The sequence below is a fragment of the Phyllobates terribilis genome, unplaced genomic scaffold (genome assembly GCF_046119375.1).
Source record: "Phyllobates terribilis strain yellow unplaced genomic scaffold, ASM4611937v1 Scaffold_12__6_contigs__length_324123572, whole genome shotgun sequence".
In the NCBI taxonomy this organism is placed as follows: Eukaryota; Metazoa; Chordata; class Amphibia; order Anura; family Dendrobatidae; genus Phyllobates; species Phyllobates terribilis.
In genome coordinates this window covers 38,339,059-38,365,102 of record NW_027362772.1, presented here as the reverse complement: position 1 = coordinate 38,365,102, position 26,044 = coordinate 38,339,059, and the positions used below count along the sequence as shown (strand labels likewise).

Here is a 26,044-nt window from a genome sequence, read left to right as displayed (position 1 = left end):
ATGAGATGATCACCTGCGCTCCCAATTCTTTCACTTTCTTGCCTAAGTCTTCAAAGTCACTGCAGATGGTTACCAGGTCCTTTCTTGCGGTGTCATTTGTCCCCACATGTATTAGCAGGAATGGGTAGTGATCTGTAGGTCTGAAGAGTCTTGATATCCTGTCAGACACATCTTTAATTTTTGCTCCTGGAAGACAGCACATTTCTCTTGAGATTATGTCTGGTCTGCAGATAGCGGCCTCTGTTCCTCTTAACAGGGAATCCCCCATGACCACCACTCTCCGTTTTTTCTTCACAACATTCTTCTTTCTCCATCCAGGAGGATTCTGAGGGCTTACAAGGTTATTCATTTCTGGCAAAGTCTTATTTTGATGTATTTCTTCATGGTTCTCCTGCGTGAGAGCCTGGTACTGGTTCCTGAGCATTATGGGTGCTGACTGCCTCTCGATCCTCCTGCTTCTGTGGGTCACATGCTTCCATTCCTCTGTTTCGTCAGGTGCAGTTCGAATTTCTTCTCTTTCTGAATCATGAAGAGATAATTCTGCTCTGTCTAAGAACTCTTCACCTTCCTTAATGATTTTCAAGGTAGTTAACCTCTCTTCTAGATTTCACAACTTTTCCTCCAACAGGGACACAAGCTTGCATTTCTGGCATGTGAAGTTTGGCTTTTCCACTGGCAAGTCTGTGAACATGTAGCAGGATATGCAGCTCACCAAATGGCTCCTGGACTCTTCCATGTTCTTACTGTTAATGTTCTGAAAACAGTGAAAAATGCTTAAAAAAAAAGCTTCAAAATGCGCGCAAAATGCAGTGGGAATATGCAAATTATCTCCTCAGGACTCCTCCCCTGGTTTACCGATGTCCTCTTTTCAGCTCCAACAGCCAAAATCCAGTGTTCTTTGAGCTCGCGGAGACTCTTCACTTACCCCAAAATGCAGTGGGAATATGCAAATTATCTCCTCAGGACTCCTCCCCTGGTTTACCGATGTCCTTTTTTCAGCTCCAACAGCCAAAATCCAGTGTTCTTTGAGCTCGCGGAGACTCTTTACTTACCCCAAAATGCAGTGGGAATATGCAAATTATCTCCTCAGGACTCCTCCCCTGGTTTACCGATGTCCTCTTTTCTGCTCCAACAGCCAAAATCCAGTGTTCTTTGAGCTCGCGGAGACTCTTCACTTACCCCAAAATGCAGTGGGAATATGCAAATTATCTCCTCAGGACTCCTCCCCTGGTTTTTGATGGAGGTTAGCATAGATGATAGAATGATGCTATGCCCAAAAGGTTTTACTTGGCTATGTGCAGTAAAAAAAATTGTATTCTATACACAGGTGGTGTAGCTTGCAACACAGATAGGCTACTCCACTGACTAACACACACTGCAAGAGGCCAAATAGGATTTGCTTTGCTAGATTTAGCCAAATGCTGTGAAAAAAACTTGCACAGCACTGGCACAGACCTGCCTGGCAAAAAGTGATAGGAACTGATGTAACCTATCCCTCAAAAGGATTGCAATTACAATTAGTCTTTACTCCCAACCTATCTATTTAAGAGCACAGACCTGCCTGGCAAAAAGTGATAGGAACTGATGTAACCTAGCCCTCAAAAGGACTGCAATTAAAATTAGTCTTTACTCCCAACCTATCTAGTTAAGAGCACAGACCTGCCTGATAAAAGTCATAGGAACTGATGTAACCTAGCCCTCAAAAGGACTGCAATTACAATTAGCCTTTACTCCCAACCTATCTATTTAATAGCACAGACCTGCCTGATAAAAGTCGCAGGAAATGAAGCAAACTAGTCCTCAAAAGGACTGCAATCACAACTATTCCCTACTCCCAAGCTTTCTGTAGATTTGTGCGAAAATTGGCTTGAAATTAACACTGAAAGTATAGCGCACACAGCAACAGTGGTGCCGTCTAACACGCAGCTGCAGCAGTGAGAAAATGGTGGCTACGTGGAAAATGGCTGGGTCTTATAGGGCAAGGACATGTGACATACACTGCCAATGACACATGCCCTTGCTTGAGTGAAAAAAAGCACTTTGCTCCGTGTGTGCACTGCTGATAGGCTGACAGATTGCACCTCCCCACTGTAAATGTGGGAAAGAGAAAAAAAAAGGAGATATTCATTATTTATGCAGAGATCCAACCCCTGCCCCTCCCTCCGCCCCGCTGTACACTCAAACTGTGTATTAACATTAATTTTCATCATTACTGAGAAAAAATCCAGTTATGAATTTGGTGCACGAACAGTTATCGAACATAACCTCGAACAGCCAAATTTTTTTCAAATTGTTTGTGTTCGCCGAACGGCTCGAACACCGCCCAAAACAGCTCGAATTTGAGATTGGCGAACAGTTCGAGTCGAACACCGCTCATCTCTAGTGGCGAATAGAAAACCACTCAGCCTGGATGAGGCTGCAAGATTGGCTGATGATTGGCTGATGATTGGTCTGCTAATCGACCAGGGAAAAGTGGAAGTACAGCCCCAGTGATTCGGAAACAGGAGCTTACAGGGAGGCCATTGAAACCTGTGGACTGGACAGAGGAGTAATGGCAGGGAGTTCAGACTTCACAAAGAGGGGGAGGTTGCCCAAACCCCCAAGTATGGCCCATGTTGGGGCGAGAAGGGATTAACTGCCATAACTATGGAATGCATGGGACACTTTGCCAGGGAATGTCAGGCACGTTCTAGTCCACATCATCCGCGTCCCCAACCTGTAAACACTGTGCTGCAATAGGGCTGGTATGCTGAGGAAGAAAGGATCCGAATACCCCAACCGGAAGAAAAAAAGGCATATGTGGTACAAGGAGAAGTGTCCCGGACTAGATGGGGCACCTCAGAATCTATAACCAGCATCTGCAGCAGGTATGTGTAGAGGGCGTGGAGGCTGTGGGGCTCCGTGATTCTGGAGCCTCAGTCACATTGATAAAAGAACATTTAGTACTGGACCAATGTATTGTCCCCAGCAGCCATATGTTAGTCAATATTGCCAGAGGAGAAACTTTGAACATTCGGAGGGCCGACTACATTTAGACTGGGGTCACAGTCATAGAATGGTGGATGTAGGAGTAGTGAGGCACCTACCAGTAGATGTGTTGCTGGGAAACAATCTGGGAGAAGGATTGGTGAGCCATTGGGCCAGTGTTGTAACCGAAAGCCAAGGACCAGTTCACACTGCATCAGCCGATAGGGAAAGGAGCAATATCAACATGTCAGCGGTGAGTGATACACAAAATGCTATGACTGTAACAATGAAGGAATGTAATCTGGGGGTGGTAAATTAAAACAGGGAGGAGACTAGAGATGAGCGGTGTTCGACTCGAACTGTTCGCCAATCTCAAATTCAAGCCATTTTGGGCGGTGTTCGAGCCGTTCGGCGAACACGAACGATTTGAAAAAAATTCGGCTGTTCGAGGTTATGTTCGATAACTGTTCGTGCACCAAAATCATAACTGGATTTTTTCTCAGTAATGATGAAAATAAATGTTAATACGCAGTTTGAGTGTACAGCGGGACGGGGGGAGGGGCAGGGGATGGATCTCTGCAGGAATAATGAAGAGCTCCATTTTTTTTTCTCTTTCCCGCATTTACAGTGGGGAGGTGCCATCTGTCAGCCTATCAGCAGTGCACACACGGAGCAAAGTGCTTTTTTTCACACAAGCAAGGGCATGTGTCATTGGAAGTGTATGTCACATGTCCTTGCCCTATAAGACCCTGCCATTTTCCCGTCGCCACCATTTTCTCACTGCTGCAGCTGCGTGTTAGACGGCACAGCTGTTGCTGTGTGCGCTATACCTTGTTAATTTCAAGCCAATTTTCGCACAAATCTACAGATAGCTTGGGAGTAGGGAAGAGTTGTGATTGCAGTCCTTTTCAGGACTAGGTTACATCATTTCCTACGACTTTTATCAGGCAGGTCTGTGCTCTTAAATAGATAGGTTGGGAGTAAAGACTAATTGTAATTGCAGTCCTTTTCTGGACTAAGTTACATCAGTTCCTATCAGTTTTTGCCAGGCAGGTCTGTGCCAGTGCTGTGCAAGTTTTTTTCACAGCATTTGGCTAAATCTAGCAAGTCAAATCCTTTTTGGCCTATTGAAGAGTGTGTTAGTCAGTGGAGTAGCCTATCTGTGTTGCAAGCTACACCACCTGTGTATAGAATACCAATTTTTTTACTGCACCTAGTGAAGTAAAACCTTTTGGGCATAGCATCATTCTATTAGTCCATCTATACTAACCTCCACCAGGTTGCAAATTCAATATAATATTTTTCTGCATCTAGCTCTGAAAAAATATTTGGGCTTCTAGCAGTGTGTGGGACTTGTTCTATTAGTCCATCTATACTGACCACCATCAGGTTGCAAATTCAATATAATTTTTTTCTGCATCTAGCTCTGAAAAAATATTTGGGCTTCTAGCAGTGTGTGGGACTTGTTCTATTAGTCTATCTATACTGACCTCCATCAGGTTGCAAATTAAAAATAATTTTTATCTGCATCTAGCTCTGAAAAAATATTTCGGCTTCTTGCAGTGTGTGGGACTTGGTCTATTAGTCCATCTATACTAACCTCCACCAGGTTGCAAATTAAAAATAATTTTTATCTGCATCTATCTCTGAAAAAATATTTGTGCTTCTAGCAGTGTGTGGGACTTGGTCTATTAGTCCATCTATACTGACCTCCATCAGGTTGCAAATTCAATATAATTTTTTTCTGCATCTAGCTCTGAAAAAATATTTCGGCTTCTTGCAGTGTGTGGGACTTGGTCTATTAGTCCATCTATACTAACCTCCACCAGGTTGCAAATTAAAAATAATTTTTATCTGCATCTAGCTCTGAAAAAATATTTGGGCTTCTAGCAGTGTGTGGGACTTGTTCTATTAGTCCATCTATACTAACCTCCACCAGGTTGCAAATTCAATCTAATTTTTTTCTGCATCTAGCTCTGAAAAAATATTTCAGCTTGTAGCAGTGTGTGGGACTTGTTCTATTAGTCCATCTATACTGACCTCCATCAGGTTGCAAATTCAATATCATTTTTATCTGCATCTAACCCAGTCAATAATTTTGGCCTAATACCACAGTTTGGCCACTCAGCTCTGCTCGGTTCCCATCCATTGTTTTTTTGTGCAAACAACTCCAGAGTTGTGAATTAGTTAACCACCAAAATGAGTGTAAAAAGGCCTGCTGCTGGTGGAAAGGGGAATAGGCGTGTTGGGAAGGGGAAAAAAGGTTGTGTCCGTGGGGTAGGTGTTAAAGCAACAGTAACATCTGCATAAGAAAGACAATCTTCCAGCCAAACTAAAATGTCTACTTCTTTTAGCGGACAATGTGATAAGATCCCTTTCTTACGGCTCCGCCAATCGCTACAAATTCCAGATGAGGCGCAAAAACAGCAGGTGCTTCAACGGATATCAAGTGCTCCTTTAAGTGGGCTCTCCTCCACCTCAACTTCAACATCACAAATACTCCAGTCCTCAGAGGTGTCACCCCAATCGCACTTGCTTCCTCACAGCTCCCAAATCTCCAGCTGCCCGTCTCAGTTTGGGGTAGAACAGATGGTTGAGTCTGCAGAGCTGTTTACTCATACTATAGCCTGGGAATCAGAGGTCGGCTCCAGAGCTTCTGTGAATCCAGACGAGGAAATGATCTGCACTTATGCCCAGAATCTTTATGAGTCGGATCCAGGACCAGACGCAGAAGGTTCTGACCATAATGTAGACCCTCATTCCAAAACTGTAACTCCTGTTGGTGGAGACAATGAGGAAGACGATGATGAGACTCAAATACCTGATTGGAGCGACAACTTTAGTTTTTTGTCAGGGCAGGAACAGGTTGGCTCTGAGGACGACGGGTGTGATAACACACAGGGTGATGATGATGAGGTTGGAGATCCCACTTATTGTCAACCCACAGTCAGCCAAGAGATGAGGTCAGCAGAGGAGGTGGAGGAGGATGCTAGTGACGATGTGGTCAGGTTGCGCCTTCCTGGACAGAGACGTAGTACTGGAAGCATGTCAACAACTGCATCCTCAAACACAACTCTGCCTTGGACCACAAGTTGTGGTGGCTCTTCGGGTCGCATGGGTGCTAAGCCTTGCATAGCCTGGACATTTTTTCAGATCGATAAAGATGACCCAACTCGTGTTATCTGTAACATTTGTCAGCAAAAGCTAAGTAGAGGCCAAAAAATACATAGTTTGAGTAGTTCATGCATGAACCGGCACATGGACATGAAGCATAAGTTGCAGTGGGAAGCTGACTGTGCTACAATGCGGCCTAGCCGGCCGGGCCAACCACCATCTGCCACATCTTGTGCATCCGCGGCCTCTTCATCCTCTGTGACTGGGGGGACAGCAGTCACACCTGTTTTGGGACGCAGACCTGCCACCTCTTTACCCGCAACAGCCAGCGTGACTGGCAGGTCATCATTTTCTTTGGAGGTAGTAACACCAGCTGGTGTTGAGCGCTGTCCGACATTGGTAGCACCACCTTTGGATCAAGGCAACCTAACATGTCCGCCTGCATCTTCCTCACAGACCCGCAGTTTGCCGGGGACACCCATCTCAACCCCGTCTAAGCACAACAGCCAGCCCTCGGTCCCTCAGATGTGGACAAGTAAAAGACCATTTCCCCCTAGCCATGAGAAAGCTAAGAGGTGGAATTTCACCATCTGCAAGCTCTTGGCTACAGAAATGCTGCCTTTCCACCTGGTGGACACAGAGGATTTTCGAGACCTTATGTCCGTCGCAGTGCCCCAGTACCAGATGTCCAGTTGACACTACTTCTCAAAGAAAAGTGTGCCTGCGCTCCACCAGCATATTGCGCACAACATCACCGCATCTTTGAGAAACTCTGTGTGTGACAGGGTGCATTTCACCACAGACACTTGGACAAGTAGGCATGGACAGGGGCGTTACATGTCGCTGACTGGACACTGGGTAGGTATGGTGACAGCAGGACAAGGGGCTGCTGTCCAAGTCTTGCCGTCCCCACGAGTTGTGCGTCAATCTTCTTTATCTCAAAGTTCCTCCACTGCTTCTGCCTCCTCAACCTCCTCTCAGTCCTCCACCTGCACCCAAAGCCTGTCTGGTCAAGCCACAAGCTTTCTAACTGCGCAGAAGGGATCCTGCACACCTCCTTACTATGCTGGCAGTAGGGCTCAACGTCATCAGGTGGTTTTTACTTTGAAATGTCTGGGAAATGTGAGTCACACAGCTGAGGAGTTTTGGTCAGCTCTGGAGAACCAATTTCATGAATGTTTGTCTCCACTGGACCTGAAACCAGGGAAGGCCGTGTGCGACAATGCTGCAATCCTGGGTGCGGCCCTTCGCCGGGGCAATGTCACACACGTGCCTTGTATGGCTCACGTGTTGAACCTGGTTATCCAGCAATTTTTAGCCCACTATCCCGAACTAGATGGCCTTCTGCAGAGGGCACGGTCGCTGTGTGCTCACTTCCGCCGTTCGCATCCCGCAGCTCAGCGACTTACATCTCTACAGAAGTCGTTGGGCCTGCCACTTCACCGGCTAAAATGCGGTATGCCTACCCAGTTGAATTCAAGTTTGCACATGTTGCAGCGACTGTGGCAGCACCGACAAGCCCTGTTGCAAAACGTTCTGACGTATAGCCTGGGCCAACGAGATCCAGAGGTGGGGCAAATCACGCTGGAGGAGTGGTCTCAGATCAGGGACCTATGCACCCTTCTGCACAGTTTTGAAATGGCGACGAAGATGTTTAGTGCTGAAGATGCCATTATCAGCATGACTATTCCGGTGATTTACATGCTGGAGCACATGTTAAACAGAATTTGGAGTCAACTGGTGGCACAAGAGGAGGTGGAGGAAGTAGAGGAGGAGGAGTTGTATGCGGAAGGGCTAACATCTGCAAGGTCCAGACGGTCGGCAGCACCAAGGCGGCAGGCATGTGAGGGTGGGGGAGATGGTTTTACCAGGGTGCATGGTAGCAACCAAACTAGTGAGGAAGGTGCAGGAGCCCAGGAAGAAGTGGAGGACGAACTGATGGAAGACTCATCAGATGAGGGAGACCTTGATCACATTTCTGTTGTGCGAGGTTGGGGGGAGAGGACAGAGGAAGGAAGCATGATTGTTACCTCGCCACCAACACAACAGGGACTTGGTGCTCCTGGATGCGCAACACACATGAGTGCCTTCTTGCTGCACTACCTGCAACATGACCCTCGAATTGTGAGAATTAAAAATAATCCTGACTACTGGGTTGCCACACTGTTAGATCCCCGGTACAAAAGTAAATTTGCAGAAATTATTCCTGCCATAGAAAGGGATGCACGCATGCAGGAGTATCAGCAGACACTGTTGCAGGATCTTACATGTGCTTTTCCACAAAACACCAGTGGTACACGTAGTGAATCTCACAGTTCCAACTTGCCAACCATGGGACCGTCGAGTATTCAGCACTCAAACCGTAACAGAAACGCAGTATCTGCTGGTAACATCAATTTTGCGGAATCTTTTCACCACTTTTTTAGCCCATCCTTTGCAAGGCCACAGGAGACAAGAAGTCTGACACATAGTCAACGCCTAGAGACGATGGTACAGAAGTATCTCCAAGTAAACATTGAAGCCATGACTGTGTCACTGGACCCTTGCTCTTCTTGGGCTTCCAATCTGGATAAATGGTCGGAGCTCGCCACTTCCGCCTTGGAGATCTTGTCATGCCCCGCAGCCAGCGTTCTGTCTGAACGTGTGTTCAGCGCTGCTGGTGGTGTGCTGACAGATAAGCGCACGCGGCTCTCCACTGATAATGTAGACAGACTCACGTTCATAAAGATGAACAAATCATGGATCCGAAACGAGTTTTCTACCCCTGTGTCATCCTGGGGAGAGTAAAAGCTTGATGATTGGTTAAAATCACCTCACCAACCGTTTTAAAATTTCAAATTACTAATCATGTTTATCTGTATCTTGGCTGGAAAATAATTAGGGCTTTGTAGCAGTGTGCAGTACTGATTCTATTAGGCCATCTATTAATCAATAATAATTTTTAGCTGCATCTAGCCCAGAAAATAATTTTGGGGCTCCTAGATGCGCAAGACACATGAGTGCCTTCTTGCTGCACTACCTGCAACATGACCCTCAGATTGTCAGAATTAAAAGGAATCATGACTGCTGGGTTGCCACACTCTTAGATCCCCCACACTCTTCGATCAACCTTTTCATTTTAAGAAAGAACAAAAAAATGGTCATTTTTGAAATTATAAGCATCAGCAGGTTATTAGAAACTGAAATCAAACAGTTTTCAACTCAAAACTTTATTCTAGGTGATGTTACATTTGCACATAGGACTCCTTGTTCGAAAGGAGCTTCTGAACTCTCTCGTCCATTGAATTTGTCAGGTTTTGGATGGTTTCTGCTTCAATTGTTTTGCATGAGGACAGAATACCCTCCCAGAGCTGTTGCTTAGATGTGAAATGCCTCCCACCATCATAGACACTCCTTTTGATGATGCTCCAGAGGTTCTGAATGGGGTAGAGGTCAGGGGAGCATGGGGGTCACACCATAAGTTTGTACCCTTTTAAGCCCATATCAGCCAGAGATGCAGATGTGTTATGTGCAGCATGAGACGGTGCATTATCATGCATGAAAATGATCTTGCTGTGGTCTACACGGTTCTTCTTCTTGAACCATGGCAGGAAGTGCTGTTTGAGAAACTCCACATACATTATGGAGTTCATCTTTACCCCTTCAGGGATCCTAAAGGGGCCGACAATCTCTCTCCCCATGATTCCAGCCCAAAACATTACTCCACCTCCTCCTTGTTGGCGCTGTAGCCGTGTTTGCGTGGGGTGTCCATCAACCAGCCATCCTCCACTCCATCCATCTGGACCATCGAGCGTTGCACGGCACTCATCCGTGAACAAAACAGTTTTAAAGTCAGTATTCATGTATTGTTTGGCCCACTGGAGCCGTTTCTGCTTGTGTGCAGTGGATAGAGGAGGTCGACAGGATGGCTTACGCACAGCTGCAAACCTCTGAAGGACCCTGCATCTTGTTGTTCGGGGTACGTTGGAGGCACCAGCAGCTTCAAAAACTCGTCTGCTGCTATGACAAGGCTTTTTTGCCGCTGCTCTTTTAACCTGACGTAATTGCCTGTAGGAAAGAGCCCTCAATTTGCCCTTATCAGCACGCACACGTGTGTACTGTGAATCAGCTACATACTTCTTGATTGCCAAGACACTTCATCCTGATCATCGCACAATGTTGATTGTAGTCATGCCTTGACCTAAACACTCCACAATTTGTTGCTTCTCACCAGCCGACACATCCTTTTTCTTTCCCATTTTGGCAGAAAATGTAGGCTGCTTAATAATGTGGGACAGCCTTCTTAAGTAGTCTTGCCTTTCATTGGACACACCTGCCAAACTAATTAGCACAGGTGTCTGCAATTGCTTACAGTGATATAAAGAGCCCTGCACATATCACCATCAATGAGTTTAACTGACAAACAAATAAATTCTTCCCTTATCACTCCTAAACACTTTTTGCATAATAATTTGGAACACAGTGTACATGTGCTTTTCCACAAAACACCAGTGGTTCAGGACATCATCAGCAAATAGAGAGCACTTGTACTCGGTGCCTCCCACCTCAATCCACCTAATATTGGGGTTATGGCGAATTGATGAGAGCAGGTGCTCCGTCACTAGGATGTATAAGAGAGGGGACAGAGGACATCCCTGCCTTGCCCCATTGGTGATTATGAAAGGTGATGAAAATGTTCTGACGCGCCCCCTGGGCCTTGGGACGCCCGGAGCCGGACCCTTTTTGGTGGATGCTGGTGCTTGTAGTCTCCGTGGCGGCGACCCGGTTACGTGGCTCAAGGCGGTCAAAGCAGTGGTGGAACTATTTATGTGGTTTTGATGTTTAAATGTCCGACTACGCCACCCGTGGATTGCGGTCAGAGTGAACCGCCGCTGCAGGGCAGACCGCTGAGGCTGGTGTTGTGGGTGCAGCAGAGCATAGGATAACTCCCCACATGAGGAGTATAACCTCAGGGCAGTGTATGCGGAGGATGGGGGTGATGGTGCAGGGCAGCAGCAGTGACGACACGGAGTCAGTGATGCAGTCCAGGGCCTTTACTCACAGTTCTTATTATCCAGACCACTTCTGCAGGTAACGGCTGCCCACGTCGTACTGTGCTCACCAGGTGAGGGTCTCAGACAACTCCCAGATAACTTTGTAGCGCTTCACAGGACCCCCTTTGTGTGTCCTTTGTCTGGCCTTTCTTACCAACGCTTCTGTCCGGCTGCCTCGGGCCTCCTCTTGGTAAACTTGGCGCCAGTTTCCCTGACCCTATGTGGTGCCTTCCTAGCGGGTGTAGCGAGGGGCTGCGCCACATAAAATGTCACAGCCTCCGGTTTCTAGCTGAGGGTCGTAGCCCGCCTCCACTAGTTTCGGGGACCGATCTCCCGCTTTGACCTGACCCCTCAACGCAGGTGGATTAGGGCGTGCGGTGGTGACTCGCCCGTCCGCACCCCTGGAATCCCTTCGCTCCTCGTTCCTGGAGCATTCTCTGCTCCTCTTCCTTCCTTCTCCCTCTTCCAGGCCTGGGCCTCTGTTACTAGGCCCGCCTCCGGAGCAGAGCTCATGCAGAGCCCCTGCTCCCTGTCACTTCTGCTCAGACTTCTCTGCACTGAACTAAGATGGTGCCCACCTTTTATACTCCCTTCTCCATGCACCCATGAACTGCTTCCTCCCTGCTCCTGCACTACAGGGTTCCCCTTCCTCAGTGTTCCCTCCCCCCACTCCAGCCAGGGACAGGGACTGTCGTGCCCATCTCAGGGGCATATTGGTCGGCCTGCCCCACGGCAATGTGGTGTAATGCATGCAGGTGTCGGGCTCCTGATCCACACTCCATCCTTACCTGAGAGTGAGATATCACACCTCTGGGTGAGGTGCAATACCTCTATAGCAACCGAGCCCTTGGGGTGCTACAGTTCCATTTATCTTCAGCCTAGGTGACCAATTACGATACAGGGCCGTGATTTTGGCTATAAAAGGGTCTCCTAGACCCCTACCCCAAGCTTTTTAAGAGAATAATATATGGCGTGCCAGGAGACTCTATGGAATGCTTTCTCAGCATCCAACGAGAGTTTCTAATTACAAATTTTTAACTGCATCTAGCCCAGGAAATACTTTGTGCCTAGTAGCAGTGTCTGCTAGTCAGCGGATTATCCCAGCTGTTAAGCAAGCTACACCACCTGTAGTTTGGACACTTAATTTTTTCAAAGGAAATGCTTCGGGACCTCGGGATACTCAGTGAAGAGCATCAGGAGGCACCCCAAGGCATAGGGGCTGGGACTGGCGGTAGGACGCCTTGCGGTGAACCGCCAAGCTCGATCCTTATAAAAGCTTTTTAACTGTAGCAGCTTTAGTGGACGCTTTAGTGGACGCTACTGGAGCTGGAATTACACGGCTGCTGGCATGAGACTTGCCCTCCAATAGATCCTTGTAAAAGGATTTAAAGTGTATTCATTCAAATTAGAGAGACAATTTAAATTAAAAAGCTTAGACCTGCCTCCAACACAGGGGGGCTCGCTCGACCCACCAGCGGACAGGCACCAGTATTGGGAGAGGGGGGCTGGCCGTCAGGGTCCACCGCGGCTCTGGCACAAACCCAGCGACACGGAGGTGGCACAGGCAGGAACGGACTGGTTATGTCGGCTTCTCACTTTTTGGATTTTAGAAGGGCATGACATGCCTATATCTGTGTCTCCCCCTCCTTTTACTCCTCCACCTCTTTTCTTTTCTCATGACTATATGTACTTGTCACTTTTCCATGTGTTAGTTTTGTCTTCTGAGCAGTTTGTCAGCTTTTGGACACCTTTGAAGATGTTTTCTATGTGTTTCTATGTGTTTTTGTTTGCCTGCCATTGGTTTTAACGGTGTTTGAAGGTGTTCGACGAACAGTTCAGCGAACAGTTCGGCGAACACAAGGGTGTTCGACGAACCGAACTCGAACACTATGGGGTGGCTCAACACTAGAGGAGACCCAGGGACTTCGGGACTCTGGATCTAAAATCACCCTGGTCAGCCCAGATAATCAAAAAAGAAGCAAGACAAAAATATATCTCATACCCTACCATAATTATATATAAATGTAAAGCAAAATTGACTTGTTTGCATTCTGTGCAATTTAAGGGTGTGGCATGCCCTTTGTTGAGCTGATTGGTATATATGTAGCTTACCACGGGCCTAGGTGGTCTGGAGTTGGGACCCGGTCCTATTTGTCTACCCTTTTATATGCATTACTTCAACTTTGATATACAGTAAGGTTTTTAATATAGGCAGTATAGGTACCGTCCCAATTTAGGGTCACCTTGCCGCTGGTGGGACGGCTTGTATACTTTTTTTGATCAAAAATAGTTCACTAAGTACCCTATATTTATTATGCAATTTTGCTTTACATTTATATATAATTATGGTAGGGTATGAGATATATTTTTGTCTTGCTTCTTTTTTGCTAGTGTGAACATGCCTCTGTTTCTTGTATGTCTGCCATCTTAGACCTCAGTTCACATTGTCTGGTTTTTTGACTTGTTTGCATTCTGTGCAATTTAAGGGTGTGGCATGCCCTTTGTTGAGCTGATTGGTATATATGTAGCTTACCACGGGCCTAGGTGGTCTGGAGTTGGGACCCGGTCCTATTTGTCTACCCTTTTATATGCATTACTTCAACTTTGATATACAGTAAGGTTTTTAATATAGGCAGTATAGGTACCGTCCCAATTTAGGGTCACCTTGCCGCTGGTGGGACGGCTTGTATACTTTTTTTGATCAAAAATAGTTCACTAAGTACCCTATATTTATTATGCAATTTTGCTTTACATTTATATATAATTATGGTAGGGTATGAGATATATTTTTGTCTTGCTTCTTTCTTGCTAGTGTGAACATGCCTCTGTTTCTTGTATGTCTGCCATCTTAGACCTCAGTTCACATTGTCTGTTTTTTTGACTTGTTTGCATTCTGTGCAATTTAAGGGTGTGGCATGCCCTTTGTTGAGCTGATTGGTATATATGTAGCTTACCACGGGCCTAGGTGGTCTGGAGTTGGGACCCGGTCCTATTTGTCTACCCTTTTATATGCATTACTTCAACTTTGATATACAGTAAGGTTTTTAATATAGGCAGTATAGGTACCGTCCCAATTTAGGGTCACCTTGCCGCTGGTGGGACGGCTTGTATACTTTTTTTGATCAAAAATAGTTCACTAAGTACCCTATATTTATTATGCAATTTTGCTTTACATTTATATATAATTATGGTAGGGTATGAGATATATTTTTGTCTTGCTTCTTTTTTGCTAGTGTGAACATGCCTCTGTTTCTTGTATGTCTGCCATCTTAGACCTCAGTTCACATTGTCTGGTTTTTTGACTTGTTTGCATTCTGTGCAATTTAAGGGTGTGGCATGCCCTTTGTTGAGCTGATTGGTATATATGTAGCTTACCACGGGCCTAGGTGGTCTGGAGTTGGGACCCGGTCCTATTTGTCTACCCTTTTATATGCATTACTTCAACTTTGATATACAGTAAGGTTTTTAATATAGGCAGTATAGGTACCGTCCCAATTTAGGGTCACCTTGCCGCTGGTGGGACGGCTTGTATACTTTTTTTGATCAAAAATAGTTCACTAAGTACCCTATATTTATTATGCAATTTTGCTTTACATTTATATATAATTATGGTAGGGTATGAGATATATTTTTGTCTTGCTTCTTTTTTGCTAGTGTGAACATGCCTCTGTTTCTTGTATGTCTGCCATCTTAGACCTCAGTTCACATTGTCTGGTTTTTTGACTTGTTTGCATTCTGTGCAATTTAAGGGTGTGGCATGCCCTTTGTTGAGCTGATTGGTATATATGTAGCTTACCACGGGCCTAGGTGGTCTGGAGTTGGGACCCGGTCCTATTTGTCTACCCTTTTATATGCATTACTTCAACTTTGATATACAGTAAGGTTTTTAATATAGGCAGTATAGGTACCGTCCCAATTTAGGGTCACCTTGCCGCTGGTGGGACGGCTTGTATACTTTTTTTGATCAAAAATAGTTCACTAAGTACCCTATATTTATTATGCAATTTTGCTTTACATTTATATATAATTATGGTAGGGTATGAGATATATTTTTGTCTTGCTTCTTTTTTGCTAGTGTGAACATGCCTCTGTTTCTTGTATGTCTGCCATCTTAGACCTCAGTTCACATTGTCTGGTTTTTTGACTTGTTTGCATTCTGTGCAATTTAAGGGTGTGGCATGCCCTTTGTTGAGCTGATTGGTATATATGTAGCTTACCACGGGCCTAGGTGGTCTGGAGTTGGGACCCGGTCCTATTTGTCTACCCTTTTATATGCATTACTTCAACTTTGATATACAGTAAGGTTTTTAATATAGGCAGTATAGGTACCGTCCCAATTTAGGGTCACCTTGCCGCTGGTGGGATGGCTTGTATACTTTTTTTGATCAAAAATAGTTCACTAAGTACCCTATATTTATTATGCAATTTTGCTTTACATTTATATATAATTATGGTAGGGTATGAGATATATTTTTGTCTTGCTTCTTTTTTGCTAGTGTGAACATGCCTCTGTTTCTTGTATGTCTGCCATCTTAGACCTCAGTTCACATTGTCTGTTTTTCTGACTTGTTTGCATTCTGTGCAATTTAAGGGTGTGGCATGCCCTTTGTTGAGCTGATTGGTATATATGTAGCTTACCACGGGCCTAGGTGGTCTGGAGTTGGGACCCGGTCCTATTTGTCTACCCTTTTATATGCATTACTTCAACTTTGATATACAGTAAGGTTTTTAATATAGGCAGTATAGGTACCGTCCCAATTTAGGGTCACCTTGCCGCTGGTGGGACGGCTTGTATACTTTTTTTGATCAAAAATAGTTCACTAAGTACCCTATATTTATTATGCAATTTTGCTTTACATTTATATATAATTATGGTAGGGTATGAGATATATTTTTGTCTTGCTTCTTTTTTGCTAGTGTGAACATGCCTCTGTTTCTTGTATGTCTGCCATCTTAGACCTCAGTTCACATTGTCTGTTTTTTTGACTTGTTTGCATTCTGTGCAATTTAAGGGTGTGGCATGCCCTTTGTTGAGCTGATTGGTATATATGTAGCTTACCACGGGCCTAGGTGGTCTGGAGTTGGGACCCGGTCCTATTTGTCTACCCTTTTATATGCATTACTTCAACTTTGATATACAGTACGGTTTTTAATATAGGCAGTATAGGTACCGTCCCAATTTAGGGTCACCTTGCCGCTGGTGGGGCGGCTTGTATACTTTTTTTGATCAAAAATAGTTCACTAAGTACCCTATATTTATTATGCAATTTTGCTTTACATTTATATATAATTATGGTAGGGTATGAGATATATTTTTGTCTTGCTTCTTTTTTGCTAGTGTGAACATGCCTCTGTTTCTTGTATGTCTGCCATCTTAGACCTCAGTTCACATTGTCTGGTTTTCAGCCCAGATAATGTATACCCAGAGCTCCCTTTACCAGGCCGCCAAGTGACCATCCCCCTAACTGGGTGTCAGCACTCTGGATACAAGTTTGGTTCTCATTTGGCACGTGAGTAGTTTCCCAGGACAAACTGGGGATCATGGGGGGGGATTTGGAGGACCCCGTGGAAAGGACAGACCCCTGATCCAGTGAACTAAATACAGAGTCCTCATCTCAGGGCTTCCCCCATTGGGGAGTTGGCAGGATCTGAAAGACCATATGAGAGAAGCTGGAGATGTCTATTACACTGAAGTATACCAGGGTGGAATGAGGACTGTGGAGTATATTCACAAGGACGACATGGAATATGCTTTGAGGAAACTGGATGATACAAAGTTTCATTCTCATGAAGGCAAGACCACTTACATTCGTGTCCCTGCTGAAAAAGTGGGGAGGTATGTGAGGAGTTGCCCACTTACTAAAGATTTTGATACTTTTCCAGCAACGGACCACCATTTTTGTCAATATTATTATTGTGTTTGATTAGTGATTTACTTGTTATGTTTTATATAGTTCTGCTAACTTGTCAGTATGTGCACTAGATTCACTTGTAAAATGTCCAGCATTCCACTAATCTGTATCTCAGGATATCTGTATCTCAGGAGCATCTAACCATTGTTCCAAAAGCCAATAATCTCGTTATGTGTGTGTAGATGGTAGACACAGTGAAGTCGTCACTACAGGGGGTCTTACATGCAGTTTCAGATGAAGGCTTCTAGAATATTCTTCATTGTTTTTAGCTAACAGTAAATGCTTAAGGGGGAGGGTGTTCACTTCTGAGCTGGGAGGGGGCTGACCCCAGGGAAGTAAAGAAGAGACATGTTTTAGTCTAAGAGTTGTGTGGAAGGTTTGAAGAAAGAGGATGGAGACCGTGGACTTGGAAGGATGGATGGATAAACATGTTACCATTGTGGATTATGTCGTTTGGATTTAAACTTTCTTAAAAGGACTGCTGCTACTGGATACCTGTGCTTTCATTGTTTTATCTGCCATCTAGAGGATCATGGACTGTGGCTACGGACTATACTGTATGGAGATACGAAATCTGTTTGCCAACCAAAAGTTGGGAGACAGTGAGTATGGCCTTATACAAAGTCAATGGAACTACTGAACCCAGATTGGGAACTTGAGGACTGAGAGAACTGTATTTTGGCCATTTACCTGGAATTGCTTTCTTACCATGGCTGTGATAAATAAAATATTGTTGCATCGTTAACCTGCCTAGGTGATTACTTACAACCCACAACCTCAGATCTTTACACCCATGTATACAACTCCTTGGCTATGATTTGGGTTGAATAGTTCCATTTTAATCTGTTGTATCAATATTTATTTCCATGCAGTTGAAGGATCCAGAGATTCATTTATAATCCATTATGGACACATTATCCTTCCAGCAACAATTGGCACGTTTTGCCTTCTACTTCTTGTACTGCTTGTGTACGCTTGTTGGAGGTAATGTACATTAATACTCAATAACCATTAATGACTGTGAATTCCTACATATTTTATATGTCAATTGTCTGGTTTATAAAACCGTTTTTAAACACCCAATTGATGCATTATGGGTTAGCATGATGGGGTGTTTTTTTTTGTAACCTCCATCAACTAAAGCAGAGACCATCTGCAAAGAGCATCTTTCACAACACCATCCTGACCTGCTCCAGCAATGCCTGATTTTTTCAACAGGCTCTCTGATTCTGGCTCTGGAGAAGATGTCTGGGATCTGTGATTCCACCCAGGAAGACTAAGGGTTGGGGCTGCAGTCCAGAAGCCGAGCAGAAGTAATTAGCTCCTTGCTGTGGCCTTTCGGGTAGCATCACACCTGTATTAAACTCCTAGTATTCTGCTGCAAACTGACAGATATTGTGCTCAGTCAGGGAGAGTGCAGGAAATCGTATTTTTGATCATAGTGTGATCCGACAAAACATCAGATCACACCTGGACCAATCATATTTTATGGCGCCGTACACGCATCCGATTTATTTTTCCTCAGAGTGAGTCTGTTTGAGGAAAAAATTGCAGCATGCATGATTTGCGTCCGATATTCAAATCATACTTGGTCATGAAAGTCAATGAGTCGGTTAAAAAAATCGAACCGCACTCAGACGGCATCAAAATATGGTCTGATTTTCACGGACTGACAGTATGAAGAAGATGGAGAATTTTTTTCCACCTTCTCCACATCTGAGAAAATCATATCACACTCTGATGATACTCCGATCAAACTATGAGTTTGATCAGCATGTTATTAGCATAATTGGATTGATTCATTAGGAAGAGAGAATACGGATTTGTGACTCTGGCTTTAAACTGAGACATCTCTAGTGCAATTCCTATTGATATCCTGCTTCTGATCCAGCTTTATCTTGACCTTGTCTTGTCCAATATCCTTCCTGATTGTGATCTTCTTCTTTTCTGACTCCTCTCTTGATTGACCTTCTGGTATGTGAGCTTGGCTTCCTTTCAAACTTTAGTTTTGTCTACTGTTTCTGTACCCTGTTTTATTTCTCCTGATGTTGCACTGGATTTGTTTGACCATCCTTGCTGCAAGCGCGCTCCTCCTGCCAGCAGCCACTCTGTGGACACAACCCAGGTGACCCCTTAGTATGTCCAGATCTATTAGTAGAGGTTAAATAGGGAATGCTAGTGTTCCTCTGGGATCTATTTGACAGAGTGGCTTAGCCAAGCCTTTCTGAAGTAACCTTTTGGGTTTCTGGATTCTAACTGACATAACTGTGTCAGTTTTATACGGAGGACCCAGTTTCTTCAATACCAACATAAACAGCCCAATAAATGTATCTCGCCCTGGGATGACACTGCAGGCAAAGTGAACATTTGCTGCCAGAATCCTCTGCAGGTTTAATGTGATTACTGAAATGTAACTATATTTACACTTTTTGTCAATACTTCCTTTTTCCTTCTAACTTGTTAACCCCAGAAATAATTGTGACATATTTACTGTTTCCATAGAAAAAGACAGGGGAAGCCAACGAGCATTGAGGTATGTGTCACACTAAGATAATTAAAAGATGAATAGGTAGCAGGAACTAAATGGGGACGATGTCTCTGAGCACTTCTGACAAAATAGATGAAGCCGTTGAAGTACAGAAAGGATTTATTGATTAAAACAACGCGTTTCATGGGGGGGTCCACCCCCTTCATCAGGCATGAAGATAATGAAGACCACTTTTTTCAGTGACCTTCTTAAGGCCAAAGAGGATATCAAAGAGAGAAGAGAGGGATCCTTTGTATTCTTCTCTAAAACAATATTGTTTTTTTTTACCTAAATGTGTCTATTTGGGGTTAAAAATACTTTTTGCAATTACGTTTTATTAAAAATGTTGCACTATTTGGCTTTTATAGGCTTTTGGTTTGCTTGCACATTACTGGTTGCAAATAAGTTAATTTAGAATCTCCAATGCTCTCGTTCTGATGGGCGTTTAGAATCCCGTATCTGTCTTTTTGTGAACTCATTCATGACTCCAAACCACATCATAGTTAAGCTAAACTTTGCTGTTGTCTTAAATCAGCTGAAAAAAGTAATAAAAAAAAGACTGATAATTGAGTTACACATGCTCTATCGGAAGTTAATTGATGGGTTCTTGATTAACTCATTCTCCAGTCAAAAACTTTCAAAGCCAAATGGGGCAACATTTTTATACAGGTCCGATTGCAATCATTTTTAGGTTAAAGCATAAGCATTCCATTAAAAAATACTCTTGAAAGTTTTTTCTTTGTTCTCTAAGATGTCATTGAGATTGAATTCAATCACAACTTTTTATTCCTGCAGACTGAAGCCACATATACAGATGTGAGGAGGTCAGAAATTACAAGTACATATGATCAATTGAAGGTAATTATGATCCTGTTGTTGTAACACTATTGTTCACTGGTTTGTACAATTCTATTGTTAGTTTGAATTTTTTGCTTATTTATATGAATTTTTGTATTTTGTTTTATAGCCTATGGCCCGTGCAGACACTGCCATCAGATCAGATGTTGGTGCAGCTAATGATTATGAAAATGTCCAGAAAAAACATAGATGATAATAAAACCGTCTGATGCAACCATGGGGTCTATTATTTTACTTTTGTAAGAGAAAAAATATATTTCGATTGACTGGTTGAATGTTTTTAGTATAACGGAATGATCTCCGTTGAATGTCTCATTGTCTTAAGAGCTGATCGAAAAAGAAAAAAGTGTTAGAATCATAAAATCAGAGAATGTTAGAGTTGGAAGAGACCTCCAGGGTCATCGTGTCCAACGTTGAAAACCTCTAAATTATTATAGAGGACAGGTCGATCCCTATTGCATAAAAGCCCCTCTGACATAGGAGAGGTAGTTAAATGAAAACTGAAGGCAATGGGCTGAAAGGATCATGGGGTCAATCTCAAAAAGTAGTAATGTAGTCTTGTGACCCTGGCTGCCCCTTTATGCGTCATTTGTAATATGAACCGCTGCTCAGACATTAATATATTGGAGCCAATATAAATGTGGATGTCTAGTTTGGAAAACTTATTTCAAAATAGTTAATAATGATTCCAAACGATCTCTCTATGCAGGACCTCTTTTTATTAGCACTAAGATTGGTGTCAGAAAACAGATACAATATTTAGACTCCCCCCCCCACACTTGTTGAATATTTGTGGCAATGTCCAATTGATATCGAAAAACAACTGTGCTGATTCATTCTGAATGGCGTTGCAGATGCTCGCATTATGCAAGTCTTGTTGGGGTCCAAGGGAACTAATTCATTAGGAAGTACACGTCACTTAATAATTTCGATGCATCTTCTGAGTGGCGCATGACTCTGTGTGCCGATCCTGAAATTCTACCCTATATAGTAGAAGAAGGTACTCCCGGTATGCTGATGCACAAATAGGAGCCCAACCCTTTATGAAGACAATCTTGAACAACTTAGCGCTCAAAAAGAATTGCAATTCAAGGTTATAGCTGAAATCCACAGCGAAAACGTAAAGTTTCGATCAAATCATTGACCTTCATCAGATGCAATGCGTATAGAACAAAATAATAAATAGTGAAAAAATATACAAATTCACCTAACAAAGCATAGCAAATAAGGTAATACTAGCATTCACTGATAGGGGCTATGTCCAGAATAAATAACAACCACGATGATTGAGTGAAAAATATCTTTAGATATTTTTAAAACTGGACTAAATTAATATCAGCTTAAATAAATGCAATAATTATGGAATCATGGATAATACAAACACACCATATAATTTGGGTTGTGTAAAGGAGAAGACCAACAATATGACAAGATCAATATGGCAAAAAGAATAGTCCCATATAATGAGAGAAAAAATATAAGACATAGAGAACCCAAGACTTCTTATCAGATTGCAGTAGTAGAAAAGCTTTTATACAAGATTAGGTAAGAAAAACGCCCTTGTATTGAGGAATGTTACTGTAGGTATGGCGGCTGAAGAAAGCCAAAAAGTCAAATGAGGGACATCGTGTTTAAATAATGGTCAGAAATGGCATGTCCATCTGCATGTGACATGAACTGGAAGTGTTATGTTACTGCATAGGAGGAGAGGCAATGACAGAGCCTTCATCACAAGTACTACGTAGGGAAAGTCATACGCTTGCACCGCTAGTCCTCGGAGAGGCCAGTGTTGTTAACCTGTCACTGATGGGGCAGGTTCAAGATGTCACTCATGCTGTGGTTGGGTGATGACTAGTGTTGAGCGATACCTTCCGATATCAGGAAATATCGTATCGGATTGGATCGGACCGATACTCAAAAAGTATCGGATATCGCCGATTCCGATACCGGAAACCAATGCAAGTCAATGGGACACTAATATCGGAATGAAAATAAACCCTTTCTTTCCTTGTAGGTTAATTCTACATGAAGTAAAACAACTAAGAATAATGTAGAATGTATTATGCGAAAAGCCAGCAATTCATCAGCACATACACCGGTACCCGACAATTTACAACAGAAAGAATAGAGCTTCACACATAGATTAGATAGATAGAAACATGTCAGTCACATATATATGAAGTACAGTGACAGTGTTGCTTACTGTACTTGTTATTTAGTGTAAAGGATTTATTAAAAAAAATAATAGTGTTTTCATGCACCGTCTCTTTAAAAAAGCCGGCCAGCAATTCAGCAGCGGTACCCGACAATTTAGAATAGAAGGAATAGAGAATCATACATAGATTTGATAGATAGAAACATGTCAGTCACATATATATGAAGTACAGTGACAGTGTTGATTACTGTACTTGTCATTTAGTGTTAAAATAAAGGATTTATTTAAAAAAAAATTGGCGTGAGGTTCCCCTTAATTTTAATCTCTAGCGGAGGTTAAGCAGACGGCTGGGGCAGATGTTTGAAGCCTGGGAAGGGGGTAATACCCACGAAGCTTCCCAGGCTACTAATATCAGCCCCCAGCTGAATACATAGCCTTTACTAGCTGTTAAAATGGGGGACCCCCCCAAAAAATGACGTGGGGTCCCCCCTAATTTAATAGCTAGCAAAGGCTAGGCAGACAGCTGGGGGCTGATTTTAATAGCCCAGGAAGGGTTCCATGAATATTGGCCCCCTCCCAGGCTAGAAACACCAGCCGTCAGCCGCCCCAGAAATGGCGCATCCATATGATGCGCCAATTCTGGCACTTAGCCTCGCTCTTCCCACTGCCCTGTAGCGGTGGCAGTGGGGTAATAGGGCTGGGGTTGATGTCAGCTTATAATGCCAGCTGACATCAAGCCCAGGTTGGTAATGGAGAGGCGTCTATAAGACACCCCCATTACTATCCCCATAGTCAAAGGTAAAAAAAAAAACACAAACACCCAGAATAAAGTCCTTTAATTGAAATAAACACACAATTCTTTATTGTTCTAAATTAAACCATACTTACCGTCACGCCCATTCCAGCTGAAGCCAACGATCTCCTGCAATAAAAGAAAAATAATAAACCAACATCATCCTTACCTTTCCATGGTTCCCACGATGGCTCCAGCTCTGCTACATTGAGATGACAGGCTGGACTGCAGCAGAACGCTGCCATCCAGCCTGTCATCCCGCGGACACTGAGAAGCGCAGAAATTCTTGCGCTCCTCAGTGTCTCTCTGTGACGGCATCCAGATGAGCCGACAATGAACTCAGCTCACCTCATGCACGTCACTGACAGCGTGGGATAATTCTCCTGCACTCAGCGCTTCAGCGTGAGAATTTTCCCACGCTGTCAGTGACGTGCATGAGGTGAGGTCATGTCCAATGAACTCAGCTCACCTCATGCACGTCACTGACAGCGTGGGAGAATTCTCACGCTGAAGCGCTGAGTGCTGGAGAATTTTCCCACGCTGTCAGTGACGTGCATGAGGTGAGCCGAGTTCATTGGACATGACCTCACCTCATGCACGTCACTGACAGCGTGAGAAAATTCTCCTGCACTCAGCGCTTCAGCATGAGAATTTTCCCACGCTGTCAGTGACGTGCATGAGGTGAGCTGAGTTCATTGGACATGAACTCGGCTCATCTGGATGCCGTCACAGAGAGACACTGAGGAGCGCAAGCATGCCTGCGCTTCTCAGTGTCCGCGGGATGACAGGCTGGATGGCAGCGTTCTGCTGCGGTCCAACCTGTCATCTCGATGTAGCAGAGCTGAAGCTGTCGTGGGATCCATGGGAAGGTAAGGATGATGTTGGTTTATTATATTTCTTTAATTGCAGGAGATCGTTGGCTTCAGCTGGAATGGGCGTGATGGTAAGTATAGTTTAATTTAGAACAATAAAGAATTGTGTCTTTATTTCAATTAAAGGACTTTATTCTGGGTGTTGTGTTTTTTTTAAATACTTTACTAGAAATTCATGGTGGTCATGTCTAATATTGGCATGACCCCATGAATTTCGGGCTTAGGGCCAGCTGATAATGCCAAGCTGGCCTTAACCCCTTTATTACCCAGTGAGCCACCGCACCAGGGCCCTGGATGAGTTGGGTACAGCGCCAGAAGATGGCGCTTCTATGAACGCGCCATTTTCCGGGGTGGCTGCGGACTGTAATTTGCAGCGGATGGGGCCCAGAAAGCTTGGGTCTCCCTGCGCTGCGGATTCCAGCCCCCAGCTGCCTAGTTGTACCTGGCTGGACACAAAAATAGGGCGAAGCTCCACGTATTTTTTTTTAAATTATTTCATGAAATTCATGAAATAATTAAGAAAAAAAGGGCTTCCCTATATTGTTGTGTCCGGCCAGGTACAAATAGGCAGCTGGTGGTTGAGGGCAGCCCGTTCCTGCCTGCTGTACCTGGCTGGACCCAAATATAGTGCGAAGCTCCACGTCAATTGTTTTTAAATTATTTCATGAAATAATTTTTTAAAAAAAGGGCTTCCCTATATTGTTGTGTCCGGCCAGGTACTAATAGGCAGCTGGTGGTTGGGGGCAGCCCGTTCCTGCCTGCTGTACCTGGCAGGACACAAATATAGGGCGAAGCCCCACATCAATTTTTTTGATTTCCTGAAATAATTAAAAAAAAAATTGACGTGGGGCTTCGCACTATATTTGGGTCCAGCCAGGTACAGCAGGCAGGAACGGGCTGCCCCCAACCACCAGCTGCCTATTTGTACCTGGCCGGACACAACAATATAGGGAAGCCCTTTTTTTCTTTATTATTTCATGAATTTCATGAAATAATTTAAAAAAAAAATACGTGGGGCTTCTCCCTATTTTTGTGTCCAGCCAGGTACAACTAGGCAGCTGGGGGATGGAATCTGCAGCGCAGGGAGACCCAAGCTTTCTGGGCCCCCCCCCGCTGCAAATTGCAGTCCGCAGCCACCCCGGAAAATGGCGCGTTCATAGAAGCTGGATGCTGTACCTGGCTGGCATACAAAAATATAGCAAAGCCCACGTCAAAATTTTTGGGAAAAATTAATTAAAAAATAAATAATAATTTAGGGACTGCGTCTTTATTAACTCCTCAAATGTCATTTAGTGTTAAAATAAAGGATTTATTTAAAAAAAAAATTGGCGTGGGATCCCCCATAATTTTAGTCTCTAGCGGAGGTTAAGCAGACGGCTGGGGCAGATGTTTGAAGCCTGGGAAGGGGGTAATACCCACGGAGCTTCCCAGACTACTAATATCAGCCCCCAGCTGAATACCTAGCCTTTACTAGCTATTAAAATTGGGGACCCCCCCAAAAAATGACGTGGGGTCCCCCTATTTTAATAGCTAGCAAAGGCTAGGCAGACAGCTGGGGACTGATATTAATAGCCCAGGAAGGGTGCCATGAATATTGGCCCCCTCCCAGGCTAGAAACACCAGCCGTCAGCCGCCCCAGAAATGGCGCATCCATAGGATGCGCCAACTCTGGCACTTAGCCTCGCTCTTCCACGCTGCCCTGGTGCGGTGGCAGTGGGGTAATAGGGCTGGGGTTCATGTCAGCGACAGCTGCCATGAAGCCCAGGTTAGTAATGATGGGCGTCTATAAGACACCCTCATTACTACCCTACAA

General features: G+C 44.1%; 1 protein-coding gene across 4 annotated transcripts in view; it reads left to right on the top strand.

Annotated features, from left to right (window-relative positions):
* The window catches only part of LOC141173013 (sialic acid-binding Ig-like lectin 8), a 56,677-nt gene extending 36,053 nt beyond the window's left edge, over positions 1 to 20,624 (top strand). Inside the window, exons 6-9 of one of the 4 annotated variants that reach the window (XM_073657639.1) lie at positions 17,899 to 18,010; positions 19,529 to 19,559; positions 20,349 to 20,411; positions 20,521 to 20,624. In XM_073657639.1, the coding sequence (XP_073513740.1) occupies positions 17,899 to 18,010; positions 19,529 to 19,559; positions 20,349 to 20,411; positions 20,521 to 20,604 (290 nt within the window). In that variant the 3' untranslated portion in view covers positions 20,605 to 20,624. The remainder of the gene's footprint in view (positions 1 to 17,898; positions 18,011 to 19,528; positions 19,560 to 20,348; positions 20,412 to 20,520) is intronic. The other 3 variants (XM_073657636.1, XM_073657638.1, XM_073657637.1) reach the window with 3 other exon arrangements.
* The last annotated feature ends 5,420 nt before the right edge of the window (positions 20,625 to 26,044 follow it).